Here is a 16,078-nt window from a genome sequence, read left to right on the forward strand (position 1 = left end):
TAATTTTGTTCAGGTTTGTCCCGTGTTAGTTGAGCTACAAGACTCTAACACCATTTGAATGTCCTGTCTAAATAATAAAGATATATAGAAACTAGCTTTCCAAAACTTTTGGCCACATATGCGTGTTTGTATAAATGGAAAACGATAAGTCCTATTTCACCTGAACAAGTTTCCACGTAAGAGACTTGCGTGGGCAAGCATCCAAGGCCAAGGCATGCTGCCAAAGCCAAGGAAGGAAATCAATTAACTCAAACTAGATTATAAATGTTTAAATATTAGTTACATGGAAATCCAGCTAGATTCAAATGAAGTTCTTTTTCCACAAAGCCTTATCAGAAACCTCAAAATCAAAAGAGGCTCTATTTCATTTTAATGTTCATTTTGTCATAAGGATTGCCCAAAACTATATTAAGTCTCTTCAGTTAGACCTGGGAAACAATCTTCAAATCATATTTATAAAACCAAAACAACATATAAAAGAAAGGTATAGCACAGTTACATCACCTGACTTCAACAGGAAACTTGTCTAAAAGTATTGGCGAGCAATTTGGATAATTTGAGGGAACAAGCAATCTTAATGGCTGAATAGGTGACTGCGTAGAAGTGAAGCACGTATAAATAGAGATGAGATTTATACGATAACAAATTAATTCATGTTAAAAGGTCCAAAAGCCCACCATTTGCGCTGAAGCATACTGCGATTTCAAGTTCGGACTGAGAGCAACAGCACTGAAAGAGCACTTGACAATGGTTCCTTCACCTCCTTCAGCAGCAGCTGCAGCTGCAGCTGGATCAACGTCTTCATCACTGATATCAACAACTGTATCTATAAGTCGCTGATTTATCTCCCTTATTTCTTCCAAAAGGGCATGATTAACCTGCAATAAGTGTCGCATGATTTATTTGTACTGAAGAGACTCATGTAGGGTTCTGACCATAAAATTGAAAAAAAAACCAAGATGGGGGGAAATCATGATTCACTACTATCCTACCAAAATGTGGACTGTTTGAAATGTCACAATTATTAACCTTTGGAAAAATATAATGTAATATTTACTTCTTTTTTTTCTTCCCTTATTTACCCTTTCTGAGACAGAATAGAAAGTAATATTAAAATCTTCTATAGATCACAAAGCTTTTGGGCAAAAAGCCAGCAGACAACCACTATGTATTTAACTCATAACTACTTTGTTACATTATAAAACAATGTACATTAATCTACCAATATCTTTCCACTTACAATGGTAAGTGGCATATCATGTTCAATTTTGTGAACCACAGAATCGGTGCTCTACATACTTTATTTAAAAATTGACACGCGATTTTTTTTCAGATTATTACTTATGATCTACAAATCTAAATAAATTTTTTCCACAAAGGGAGCCCAGCTATATAAAAACCTCATGGGTTATGCCAAAGTCTAGTGATAAGACAAGGTATCCACTTAAAAGCTTAATTGATCACCTAGTTTTATAAAAGATTCCTAACATCAGATTTAAGCATCAGAACCTGAAGTCCCAGTATATACTGGTAAATGAAGAGTATATTAACGTTCAAAGAAATTCTAAAGACCTTTGCACTATTGATGCTAGGGCTTCTTTCAGAAAATAAAACTCCATCCTCTATCAGATATATAAATATATCTTTAGTTCTTGGTTTTCTATTTTTTAAAATATTTCCTTGTAACTTCTTGGGATGCCCTAAATCATCATGCACATACCTGACAATGATGTGTGTACATCTAGTTCTCAAATGACTTTTTCCTGTGCTAAAAAATAAATTCCCTATGAGTTCAACCCTGTACTTCAGACATTAATTTACTCTCATATTTCCACTTTTTTTCTTTCTTCATACCTCTTCTTTTCTTTCCTATGTCAAAACAAGACAAATTTTGAAGAAAATAGAACACAGGCAATTACCAAAAAGGTCATTTTATAGGTTGCATGAAGTCAGCTACATAAATTAGATTTGCCATTAAGCTTCATCAAGAGTCACTCTTACAAATAGGATCCTTAGTGCTCTATGTACATGTCCATCTTGTTGACACACATTGCCACTATAATGGCTGTTCTCAATACACATCATCATTCAATAGCCTCACATTTAATGATATTTTGTTAATCCCACCAGTAGATTGTATGTTCTCTCTATGTTTATCATGTACATCAAATTATATATCAATCATGTCTTTTAGTATCCAATCCACAAAAGTCATACATTAGTAAATTTTATTTATTTTTTATTTTTTAAAGAACAGTATGAGTTTTTTTCTTTTTTCCCTTATTACTAATTACACACACTTTTGAACCCACCATCTCACCTTCTATTGAGCCCTTACAAAGGAAGGAAGCAATCATTTGAGCTAGAGCTCATTAGCTTATAGGCAATACAGTTTTTAATCTCCAGCCATCTTGATACTTGATGAGCAAGATTGACATGGGGAAACTATATAATTAAATGGTAAGTTTGAAGAAATAATTAGCCACTAAAAAAATATTTAGTGGTGGTGAACCCAACCTCTCTCTGACTAAATTACGATAAGATAGCATCTCATCAATCTTGATGGACATTTTTTTTTACTCTAAATAAAAATGGATGCTCTATGTTTTCATACTAAATTAGTAGTAGTAGTAGTAGTAGTAGTAGTAGTAGTAGTAGTAGTAGTATAGTATGAAAAAATGTTTCATACTAAATTAGCCCCACAGATTGCTCTGAATCTGCCAGACCAACAGGCCCCCTTGCATAATTAATCAATGACTCAGGATTGTCTTTGGTTCCCCCCCACCCCCAAACAAAAAAAAAAAAAAATCCCCATGCTATTGTAAAGCTTTATACGTAGATGAAGGGACAAAGTTTGGCTACAAACTTCGTTGAATGTAAATTTTGACAAATCCACCATCTTATATCCTCCATACTTGGAAAATTTTCAGAATATCAAAAATAAATAGTTATGTTACCAATCAAATATTTAAATTTCAAATTTTTGTAGTCTAAATAAAAAATAATTTTATAGATCGAATGGTAATTAACATCCATTGGTATGAAATTTGACATGAATGTTAAAAATATATAGAATATGCAATCCAACATTTAGGATTTCAAAATATGTAGTCATATTAATTTTTTTTTTTTATAGGAGTTGTATCCTTAATTTTTTTGGTAGGATTTAACCAAGTTTTTAGCCAGACTTTTTCCTAGATGCGGTATAGGAACTATTAAAAAAAATCTCTCTCTAGTGGGCCTCTAAACAACCAATAAAATTTGTATGTTTAAAACCTAAAACATCATCTAGTCAACATCTATCAATAACATAGTTTTGAAAGGCACAAAAGAAAAACACGCTGCTTTACCCTCCACATGTAAGTGCATCCACATCTTAAAAAAAGCCATATATGCCTCTCCTTTTTGCTCAAGTGCTCAGGGAATGCGAAAAGGCGGGTACTAAATCCACAACCTTACCTTCCACCTTGCTCTTCCAAGGGGAAAAGGTGCCATTTTAGCTAAAGCTCATTTGCATGCCTTTTTTAAAATTACCATCAACACTATGATTCTTCTAGAAGTATATAGCACAAGCTGGGATTTATACCTCAATCCTAGGCCTCTTGATACTAGATGTTGCAGTTGACTCCAGGTCAGAAGTCTCTGAACCAGTCAGCTGCTTGAAACTATCATTCATACTACCAGCTGATGAAACAACATTCAAGGGCATGGCACTTGTGTAGCGCCTCATTTTCCTTGTCCCATTGCCTCCATCTTGAGGCATGTAATTTCTTGCTTGAAGACGACACTTTGTCATGGCAACCAAATCCTCACCAACAGCAGCCCTGGATCCATTACCTGGTGCCGATCCTGCTATCCTATCAATCATACTTACAACTGAACCAATGTCACTGACAGATGCACTCAATGATTTGGGTGACATTGATTTTACCTGAAAAATACAAGTGTTGTATAATTCACGACCAACATGAGAGGAAGCAAAATAAAACTACCATTTAGTTCCACAAAAGATCATGGTGAGGAGAATATTTAACTAACCGCTTTAATTAAGCGTTCAAGAGGCTGCTCTGTAATGCTTGGCTTTCCAGAAACATTTGTTAAAGCATTACCATGAGTCCCATCTGGACCAGTAAACTCAGCAAGCAAAGGTGAGGCTGATATCCCAGGAGTACCAATGGCAAGTGATGGAGCTGGTGCCCCCACACCACTTGTTTGTTGATGTCCAATATTTCCTGCATTTGAGAGTGAGGAAACACCAGAAACAGGTTTCTCAGAATCCCCTGGCATGGGAGATGGAGCCAAAGGAGTTGAAGGAGATGGGACAACATAAGGCGAGTTGGCAGATTGCAGCGGTGTTCCAGCTTTTGTGAGAGATGACAACAGATTTTGCTGGTCAACTTGTGGAGAAGAGTGTTGCGGGATCTGTGGGGATGCAGCCTGAAGGAGTTGGGGTGAAGAAATAGGAAATGAAGGTCCTGGTTTCAACTGTTGATGGGAATAGGCAGAGCGCTGGCCTGTTGATAGATGTTGCTGAAAGACCCCTGGCTTAACACCCAAACCCTGTCTCATTTTTATGTCATTTACATCATTGATTTGATGAAGCTGCTGCATTTGATGTGTCTGCAACTGTGCAGACAGCTGTTGCTTTGATTGTTGGTGCAACTGCTGCTGCTGCTGCTGTTGTTGCTGTTGCTGTTGTTGTTGTTGTTGTTGCTGTTGCTGTTGCTGTTGCTGCTGCTGCTGCTGCTGCTGGATTATCTGCTGCTTCTGAAATTGCTGCTGCTGGATTATCTGGCGCTGCTGCTGAATTTGTTTGATTTGTTGTTGCATTTGCTGTTCCTGCTGTTGTTTCAAATGCTGTTGTTGAAGCATATTAGAATTTGACTGAAGTGGATTGATGTTAGGCGGTAGCACATTTACTCCACTCTGTGATGACAAGGTGTTGATGTTTGTCTGCTGGGGAGTACTCACAGGATTCTGTTGTAGAGATCCCATAGTCACCGGCTGCAAAGAGCTCAGAGAATTTCCTTGTCCTGAGTCCAAATTGGAGCCAGGTTGTAGTGAGTTCATCATGTTTGGCTGTGCCGTCGAAGCCCCAGATAAAGACATAGAATTGTGCTGCAGGCTTGACATAGAATTCTGCGGCATTGTTGGAACAGAACCTTGTAAGTTCATTGATTGCAACTGAGGGTTCATTTGATTTTCATGAGACTGAATTTGAGTAAGTTGAGGTGGCTGTTGCATGGTTTGCATATGAGGTGCAGGAAGCTGTCCTTGCTGCAGTGCAGGCTTCTTAGGCCGATTTGTGTTTATAAAATTTACTATCTGCTTCTCATATGACCCCAACTTCTCCTTGTAACCAGGTGATATATTATTTTTGGAAACCTGTAAGAATGTTATAATACGCTCCAACATAGTCTTAAATACTTTCAACTTCTCGAGCTGATCTGACTTTGATTGTTGTGGAAGAGAATCATGCTGGAGAACAAAAAAAATAAAAATAATTATAAGAAAAAGAATTCTAGTAAAGGACAAAGATCAAGTTACAAAACATAATCAAGTTATTTTTAATTTGTTCCTATACGGTAAACAGCGGGGTGTTTCTAAGCACAGGTGTATTAACAGCCCCATGAGGACAGCTGCCACTACTTTCAACCACATATCCATCTCTCCAGAAGGATGCCATTAATACCAAAACTATGATGTGATAGGCTGAATAATGAGTAAACTTAGGCGATGAATTGCACAAGGAATTTTTGAAGCACAACATACCTGCTGCAATTTAGCAGCAATTTTCTGGTACATTTCACTTATTTCAGGCAAGTACAAGTCCTTCATGGTTTTGATCTGCAAAAAGAAATTAGCAAGACAGATTATCAAACTCTTCATTTCATCAGAAGTCTTTATTTATTTCCTTATTATCAGTGCACTAATGCATGCTTCCCCTTGGGGGAAGGTTATACATATCCATTAAAGCATGAGTTTGTATAGGGTTTTACACAAGCTTCAGTTAACGTTTCAACCAGTGGATTTTATAACAATACAAATATGAAGCTATCATTGTAATGTACAAATATATTCCAGATGAAATTTAATAAAGAAAAGAAAAGAAAAAAAGAGGGGGAGAACAAAAGGAGTCTTAAATTGATAATATCCATCCATCATCCACAAGTGCTATTCACTCTTAATATCAGGAGACAAATATGCCTATATTTACTTATCCTAAACCACATTCAGCTGCACTACAATAATCATCTTTTTCTTTGTCCTCATGTACAAAGTTTTTCTTAAAATATTTCTTTTTAATGAACTTTGATATGAAATAAATAAATACACATGTCCACTCATGCACAAACAAGAATTCCTGGTTCTTCTCTATGCTGATGCAACCCACATCTTTCTTGATAGGTACACCAGACAGCCTAGTTGATGGACAAACTCACTACATTTGACCAAGATTTCATCTTCATGAATTCCTTTTTATTTCTACTCAAGATATGGGTGATTCCCCTTTTAATTCATGTTGACCATCTTTCCTAATAGGAACTTCACCAGACTAACTACTTGCTAGATAAACCATATTACAATTAATAAAATACTAATTTTCTACAAATTACTCTCAAGCCTTGCTTTTATATTATTTTTGGCTCAGGATAATGGCTGTAGAGATTTTTCCTATAATCTATTTAATAACTCATGTGAAACTTTTTTTTTTATTTATATAAATCTTAGCACCCAAAAGCAATTTTTTTTTTTGATAGGTAAGAAATATGTATATTCAAAAAAGGCACAAAGCAAAACAAGAGAAAAACAAAAAACAGAGAAGGAAACTAATTACAAAGAAAAAGAGAACTAAGAAACAATGGGAGAGAATCACTAGATGTGAGTCCCCAAGCCCTAGAACAATCATGAAGAGAACCAGTAAAAAGAGCAAGCAACTTGTCATCGGATCTGTCCAAATCCTCAAAAGTCCGCCAATTGCATTCCTTCCAAATACACTACATCAAACACAACACAACTAAATTCCAAATGTTAAAGGAGTGCTTTTATATCATTGCCTAAGCCCCATTCTGACCATATTCTCTCCAATGCACCAAAATCACTATTTGTCAAACCAAGTAGTAAAATAACTCAATCTTCTACACAACTAAAAAAAATTATGAATAAAAAATATCATCTCACAATTAAAATACAGATTCTCTCTCTCTCTCTCTCTCTCTCTCTCTACCCCCTACCTATATTTTTTTTGATAAGTAATAATGATATATATTCAAGAACACTGCCTTATGCAAAAATACATTAAGGCAGAGAGAAAAATACAAAGGGAAAAGAGAGAGAAGAAAGAAAAAAGAAAGGAAAAGATACTAATGACAAAGGAGAGAGATAAGAAAACTAGGGAGAGAATCACTAGAGGTGAGTCCCCAAGCCCTAGACCAGTCAAACAGAGAGCCACCAAAGGAAGCTGATANCTTTATTTATTTCCTTATTATCAGTGCACTAATGCATGCTTCCCCTTGGGGGAAGGTTATACATATCCATTAAAGCATGAGTTTGTATAGGGTTTTACACAAGCTTCAGTTAACGTTTCAACCAGTGGATTTTATAACAATACAAATATGAAGCTATCATTGTAATGTACAAATATATTCCAGATGAAATTTAATAAAGAAAAGAAAAGAAAAAAAGAGGGGGAGAACAAAAGGAGTCTTAAATTGATAATATCCATCCATCATCCACAAGTGCTATTCACTCTTAATATCAGGAGACAAATATGCCTATATTTACTTATCCTAAACCACATTCAGCTGCACTACAATAATCATCTTTTTCTTTGACCTCATGTACAAAGTTTTTCTTAAAATATTTCTTTTTAATGAACTTTGATATGAAATAAATAAATACACATGTCCACTCATGCACAAACAAGAATTCCTGGTTCTTCTTCTCTATGCTGATGCACCCCACATCTTTCTTGATAGGTACACCAGACAGCCTAGTTGATGGACAAACTCACTACGTTTGACCAAGATTTCATCTTCATGAATTCCTTTTTATTTCTACTCAAGATATGGGTGATTCCCCTTTTAATTCATGTTGACCATCTTTCCTAATAGGAACTTCACCAGACTAACTACTTGCTAGATAAACCATATTACAATTAATAAAATACTAATTTTCTACAAATTACTCTCAAGCCTTGCTTTTATATTATTTTTGGCTCAGGATAATGGCTGTAGAGATTTTTCCTATAATCTATTTAATAACTCATGTGAAACTTTTTTTTTTATTTATATAAATCTTAGCACCCAAAAGCAATTTTTTTTTTTGATAGGTAAGAAATATGTATATTCAAAAAAGGCACAAAGCAAAACAAGAGAAAAACAAAAAACAGAGAAGGAAACTAATTACAAAGAAAAAGAGAACTAAGAAACAATGGGAGAGAATCACTAGATGTGAGTCCCCAAGCCCTAGAACAATCATGAAGAGAACCAGTAAAAAGAGCAAGCAACTTGTCATCGGATCTGTCCAAATCCTCAAAAGTCCGCCAATTGCATTCCTTCCAAATACACTACATCAAACACAACACAACTAAATTCCAAATGTTAAAGGAGTGCTTTTATATCATTGCCTAAGCCCCATTCTGACCATATTCTCTCCAATGCACCAAAATCACTATTTGTCAAACCAAGTAGTAAAATAACTCAATCTTCTACACAACTAAAAAAAATTATGAATAAAAAATATCATCTCACAATTAAAATACAGATTCTCTCTCTCTCTCTCTCTCTCTCTCTCTACCCCCTACCTATATTTTTTTTGATAAGTAATAATGATATATATTCAAGAACACTGCCTTATGCAAAAATACATTAAGGCAGAGAGAAAAATACAAAGGGAAAAGAGAGAGAAGAAAGAAAAAAGAAAGGAAAAGATACTAATGACAAAGGAGAGAGATAAGAAAACTAGGGAGAGAATCACTAGAGGTGAGTCCCCAAGCCCTAGACCAGTCAAACAGAGAGCCACCAAAGGAAGCTGATAGCTAGTCATCCAAACTATCCAAGTCCTCAAAAGTCCTTCTGTTTCGCTCCCTCCAAAGACACCACATTAAGCATAATGGAGCTAAATTCCAAATGCTAGACGAATGCTTTCCATGCCAATTCCACCAACCAAAAAAAGTACCTGCAACCGATCTTGGCAAGACCCAAGAGATCCCAAAAGATCTAAACACCAAACTCCACAACCGATTAGCCTTACCACAGTGAAGAAACAAATGATCCACTGTCTCCCCATTACACCGGCACATAATGCACCAGTCAACAAAATCCATCCTTCTACCCCTCAAATTGTCACCAGTAAGAATCCTATCCCATACAACAGTCCACACAAAGAACGAAACACGCCAAGGAACCTTAACCTTCCAAATGCCTTTCCAAGGAAAAATAATGGGCAAAAGACTTCTCAACTTATTGTAAAATGATCGGATATCAAAATCTCCATTCTTTGTCAACTTCCATCGCATACGATCTCCATTCTCAGAGAAAGGAAGATTTAAGTCCAAAGTACAGAGAAATTCATCCACCCCACCCATTTCCCAATCATTAGGTCTCTGAATAAAATGAACATCCCAGCTTCTCCGTTCCTCTAACCCCAACCGTTCAAGAGAAGAGGCCACTAATGCCTCTTTATTGGATGCAATCCCATACACACTCGGGAAAGTCAATTGAAGTGAAGAATCCTCACACCAATGATTTGTCAAAGCTTAACTCTATCTCCCACCCCCACTTCAAAGCGAATATTTTTGCTAAAGTCCTCCCAACCCATGCGGATACTTCTCCACAAACCACACCCATGAACCCCTCTACCTAGCTTGGATGACCAACCCCCCCATTCTTCCCCAAACTTTAGAGCTACAACCCCTCTCCAAAGCCTTGTCTCCTCAATCCCAAACCGCCATAGCCACTTCCCTAATAAGGCTTTATTAAAAGTAGTTAATTTCCTAACTCCTAACCCACCATTTTTCAAATGTGCACACACCTTGTCCCAACCCACCAAATGAGTCTTGGAGTCCCCCCACAAGAAATCTCTTTGCAACCTCTCAATTTTATTAGCCACATGCGTAGGGATGGTAAAAAGAGATAAATAATAAGTGAGAAGACTAGATAAAGTGCTTTTAAGCAACATTAGTCTTCTGCCTTTAGACAAAAACATCTTCTTCCAACCAGCCAACTTACGCTCAAATTTCTCCAAGATAGAATTCCAAACAATGGGAGACTTATGGGACGCCCCCAAAGGCATACCAAGGTAGTTCATAGGCAAAGACCCAACCCGGCATCCCAAAATCTCTGCCAAGACAAAAACATTAAGGACCTCTCCAATGGGAACCATTTCACTCTTCAATGCATTAACCTTTAAACCTGTAACTGCCTGGAAACAAAGAAGAAGCATCCAAATATGTAGAATCTGCTCCTCATTTGCATCGTAAAACAAGATCGTATCATCTGCAAACAAAAGATGTGATACCCCTAGCCCTCCACTCTGTCTACCAGCAGCCCTAAACCCTCGAAGAAATCCAGCCCCTTTAGCTCTTTTCATCATCTTATTGAAGACCTCCATCATAACTAGAAACAACATGGGAGATAGCAAGTCCCCTTGTCTCAAACCCCTCGAACTCCCAAAAAAATCAGCAGGAGACCCATTAAACAAGACAGAGAATTGTACAGTAGATATGCATGTGCAAATCCACCTACACCACTTCACCCCAAATCCCATTCTCTCCCCTACCTATATATATATATATATATACAATTTTATGAATATTTAATAAGTAACAAATAACAAATAAAGGCTGTGCAACCCATGTACAAAATGTTCAGCCAGCAGCTTAAGGGCATCCAAAAAGGTGAAATTCAGAATATGATTAATCAATCTAGGAGTTGAAAATAGCCCTGAAAAGAACTCAAAAGCAACACATCCCCTTTGTAAACAGGAAATTTTAATCTCTCAAGCACTATAGCATATCTTTTCTGCAAAACACCAGATTGAACAAGATGATTTAGATTTTTTTTTTCCTGCCTAAAACTACTAAGACTAGGTTTCAAATACACAATAAACAACTATTAAAAACACTTCCTTATCAAGCCTTCATAGGTTCAGTCACCAGTGAAAGTTATACTTACAAAAATATATATGACCACCAATGCTCTACAGTACCAAATGTTGGGCTATAAAGAGGCAGCATATCTATTAAATGATTGAAACTGAAATGAGAGTGTTAAGATGGATAAGTGAAAAATAGGGTTTGAAATGAGGAAATCCACTTAAAGGTAGAGGTAGCCTCTATTGATTAAAAGATTAAGAAAAGTCACTTGAGATAGTTCAGTCATGTTCAAAGGAGAGTGATTAATGCACTAGTAAGAAAGAGTGAGTTGATCCAAGTTGAGAGAACGAACGAAGGTAGAGGAAGACCAATCATTAGTAATAGTAATAGAAAATAACATGTCAATTATAGAAATAGCAAAGAGAATGACTTCAGATAGAGAGAAGAAAAAAAAAAAAAAAAAAAAAAGAGAGAAGAAAGTGGTCAACTCTAACTAATCTGTCAAGGATCTAGAGCCCCCCCCCCCCCAAAAAAAAAAAAAAAGTTAGGGAATAAGGCTTTGTTGTTGTTGTATCGAGTTAGGCACACACTAGACAACTAGTTGTAGTACCCAATGCAGATATCCCCATCTAGGTATCATCATGAAGAGTAAACCATAAAAGTGGGCTAACAAGTGCTAACTTTTGTGTTTTTCCCACTTTGTAAAATATAGAAGTGGTCCTTAATTGGTCATTTTTATTTCCAATATTAGTGTTAATGGTTTCAATAAAAGGATTAAAATGTAATTATGAATCATTTAAACAAACTAATAAAAACAAAAACTAGTTCATTGTTGAAGTAGTTTTTATTTTAGATTTAGGTCAAAACTAAATTGAACTAGTTCTATGGTTTGCCAAGCACCACAAAATGTGCAAAATAAAATTCATGATACGAAGAACAAACAAGCATAGCATAAGAAAATCTCTTGAAGAAAACAGAAATAGTGATAGTAGGGTGTGCATGGGTCGAGTTGGGTAGGGTTGAGGAGATTTTTTGACCCAACCCTCCATGGTGGGTCAAAAAAAAAAAATTTCAACCCAACCCAACCCAATCCACATGGGTTGGGTTGGGTCAAGTTGAACCCATGGGTTTGACAATTTTTTTTATTACTATTATTATTAAATTGAACAGAAAAAAAAATATATCATACTTGCCACCTGAGTTGATAAACAAAATATACATTAATATATAAACTAATATTCCAACTGAGTTGATGAACAAAATATAAATGAATTAGTATCCTAATTCACTTATAAACAAAATATACATGAGTTCCTAACTCAGTTATAAAAAAAATATATCTAAAATTTTTAAATTTTTTTTATTAATTATATAATATATTTAAATATATATTAAAAGAACTAATAGGATTTTATATTATATATGATAGTAGGAACTGGGAAAGTGCCCTACCGCTGGTTTTTTAAAATAATTTATTAAATATTTAATATATTTTAAACATATATTAAAATATGGATGGGTTGGGTCAAGTTTGGCAGGTTTGTAATTTTATGACCCAAACCCAACCCGATCCGCTATAAAAAAAAAAATTAAAAAAAAAAAAATTGTAACCCAACCCAACCCACCAAGCCCTAAAAACCAACCCAACCTAGCGGGTCGGGTTTGGTTTGGTTTGGCGGGTTTTCTGCACACCCCTAACTATCACTGAAGTTCCATATTGGAGAAAAATATGGAAGAATAGTCATACACTAATTTATTATGTGGCCCTCATAAGACTGGTTTAGCTGATTGTAACTAAATATGGTATTCTATAGTATCATCTAAGTTCCTAGTTTAATGTCAGTTGCATATGGCAAGTTGGTTTGGTTTGGCGGTTTTTCTGCACACCCCTAACTATCACTGAAGTTCCATATTGGAGAAAAATATGGAAGAATAGTCGTACACTAATTTATTATGTGGCCCTCATAAGACTGGTTTAGCTGATTGTAACTAAATATAGTATTCTATAGTATCATCTAAGTTCCTAGTTTAATGTCAGTTGCATATGGCAACACATCATCAATAATGCATCATAATAATGACAGATTTATGAGGATCCAAGCTTCAATGATGTTTTGTTAGAAAATAATTTATTATTTCTTTTAAAAAGAACAAGAAGTTCAAATTCTCTACTGCTAAGATAATTCTTCACATCCTATTAAGTTGGAAGCTTTGCCCTTTATTCCATATCTACATCATTCAACATAATTATTTCTTGTTGGTCAGCAACTATTTTCAATTAAGCCCAAATTTCAACTCCACTGAAATTCAACATTTCCCACAATACCTATGAGAATTTGTCATAAGTGAAACTTCATCCAATTAATAAAAAAATAAAAAAAAAAGACATGGCATATTACCTTTTGATAGACCTCCTCCTGCCAATCAGCCCCATTTGCATGCCCTGTCTGAGCTGTGGAATCTAGAGATGCTAAAAAGTATATAAATATATGTAAATAAATGCTCATGTGAGTCAAATGAATATCTTCTTCTAAGGAAACAATTTAAAGAAGCATTACTCACTCAATGCTATACTAGTAAAAATCTTCATTCCAAACTATATATCATGACACTGTAACACAACTGTAATAAAAGCATGTGAAATGAAAATAGCACCCAAGATTAAAAGCTAATTACTTTACACACCCTCTGCATATTAAATTACTTAAAGACTCCCCATATAGTTTTGCATTGATCCACCATGCATCACTCATCTCCCATAAAACCCCTTAGAGGCTTCCACAGCTTGTTTTACCCATATCGTCACAAGCTATTTTGGATGGGGAGTTGACCTCCATTTGCATGTATATATCGAACTAAAGTGACAAAATCAGGTTGGACAATGATGGACATTCAGAAATTTCGTTATTTATCAACAAAAAAAAAGAATTGGCACGTCCCAACCAACCGAGTTGAGTGCATCCTTCTTACACACGGACACAATTTATTATATTGATTTACTAGAGTGCTTTGCAAGGTTTAAATCTACGTAATTAGCTTGTATGTACTTTGATCATTTTTTCTCTGACAGTTGACATGTACTTTTTGAAGTTCAACATATTACTTCTGGCAGGAGGTATATATATATATATATATATATCAACCACAATGCATTTTGAAAACTTGGATAAGGAAAAAAAAGAGGGGAGGGCAGGGGCGCGGGAGAGAGAGAGAGAGAGAGAGAGAAGAAAGATGTATAGATTTTCCTGTTTAACTCCCTATCCTGATGATAGTCATGCAAGGTGAAGAATGATAATCTAAACAAAACAAAGGCAACAAACAGCAAAAGAGATTTATGAAAAAGAAATAAAATTGCATAGATGCAATGACATACTTGATGACGTCTCTGGAGGAGCTCTTTGTGATTGATATAATTGCTTTTGCTGATCAATCACATTCTGTGGTTGAAGCAAGGAACCTGATGCTTGAAGCCTTTGCTGAATATCCCGTTGTAATAAATTTGGCTGCTGCTGCTGTTGCAAAGTCAATTGCTGTTGCAATTGTGAAGGTTGCGACTGAATCTGTGACATCAATTGCTGTTGTTGCTGCTGTGGTTGTGACTGTGATGGCTGCCCTTGTGTGTGTAACATATTAGATGCACCCTGTTGTGATTGTTGCTGCACCTGAACCTTGGACTGTTGTAATATGTGTACTGAGTGCTGATTAGTTTGCATACTTGAGTTTCCAGACTGAGTTCCAAGCAACTGTTGTTGCTGCTGCTGTAACCCAGAAACATTACTTTGAGGGCCCAACTGTTGCTGATGCATATTAGAGAGGTTGCTTTGCTGAGCCATTAACTGTTGTTGTTGCTGCTGCTGCTGCATGTTTTGAAGATTATTCTGCTGGCCAAGCATCCTCTGTTGCTGCTGCTGCTGCATGTCCCCAACACTGCCTTGTTGTGCAATTAATTGATTCTGTTGCATATTTGTTGCATTTGACTGTTGCCCCATCAGCGGCTGCTGCTGCTGCTGCTGCTGCTGTGGAGGTAACATTGGCTGCTGCTGCATAGATGCCTGTTGATGAATAACAGCAGCCTGTTGTGACTGTTGCTGCTGCCTGAGAACTGATTGAGGATGTTGCTGAAGCATGGACTGTGTTGCCTGCTGAATAGATGACTGCTGATTCTGCTGCAGACCAGGAAGAGGAGAAGATTGCATCACAGAAGGCTGCATGATCGATTGCTGAGAAGATTGCAATTGATTGGGTTGTAATAGATTTTGCTGCTGCTGCTGCTGCTGCTGCTGCTGCTGTTGTTGTTGCTGCTGTTGTTGCTGCTGTTGCTGTTGCTGTTGCTGCTGCTGCTGTTGCTGGATGTGAGATTGCATGAGTGAGTGAGACATATTTCCCTGCGGGAACTTCTGCTTTAATTGCTGCTGGTAAAAATATTGCGGTATATTCTGCGGCTGCTGTTGCTGTTGGGGAACAACTTGTTGCCTTCCTGGCATTTGCCGCTGATTATTTGCAAACATATTGGAGGGAACCCCTTGTCCCATTGAATTTCCTACTGAGTTCTGTGAACCAGGCATATTCTGGCCAACAACATTTGGGATAGGATTCTGACTTAAACCAGAGACAGGAGGCAGTGCAGATGGTAAATTGGCAGTGCTTTGAACTCCGGCAGATGGAATGTTATTCTGAATGTTTTGAGATAACATCTGTTGGCGAGACTGATTAGCTGATAATGGAATAGGTAGTGACTGCCCTGGATTATGAACTTGGGGCTGCATACTCATCCCTATTGCATATGAAAGAACAAAAACAGACACCAAACTATATGAAATGTTGAGGTATAAAAAAATAAAGTATTTTATAAATATAAATATAAAATATAAAAAAAGTGGAACGAAGAATACATAGAAGCACATACTATACCATGGGCAAAGGCATTAAAGCACTAAAGCCCGGCCCCCCACAACCCCCACCCCACCCCAACACAAACCT

General features: G+C 36.4%; 1 protein-coding gene across 1 annotated transcript in view; it reads right to left on the minus strand.

Moving 5' to 3' along the window:
• Nucleotides 1-764: 764 nt before the first annotated feature.
• Nucleotides 765-16,078, minus strand: part of LOC112016524 (mediator of RNA polymerase II transcription subunit 15a) — a 73,577-nt gene continuing 58,263 nt past the window's right edge. The window contains 7 exon segments of the mRNA XM_065764353.1: nucleotides 765-878; nucleotides 3,587-3,740; nucleotides 3,743-3,931; nucleotides 4,039-5,478; nucleotides 5,773-5,847; nucleotides 13,498-13,568; nucleotides 14,472-15,872. Coding sequence (XP_065620425.1) covers nucleotides 3,678-3,740; nucleotides 3,743-3,931; nucleotides 4,039-5,478; nucleotides 5,773-5,847; nucleotides 13,498-13,568; nucleotides 14,472-15,872 — 3,239 coding nt within the window. The 3' untranslated portion in view covers nucleotides 765-878; nucleotides 3,587-3,677.

The sequence above is a fragment of the Quercus suber genome, unplaced genomic scaffold (assembly GCF_002906115.3).
Source record: "Quercus suber isolate HL8 unplaced genomic scaffold, Cork oak 2.0 scaffold_22, whole genome shotgun sequence".
Classification (NCBI taxonomy): Eukaryota; Viridiplantae; Streptophyta; class Magnoliopsida; order Fagales; family Fagaceae; genus Quercus; species Quercus suber.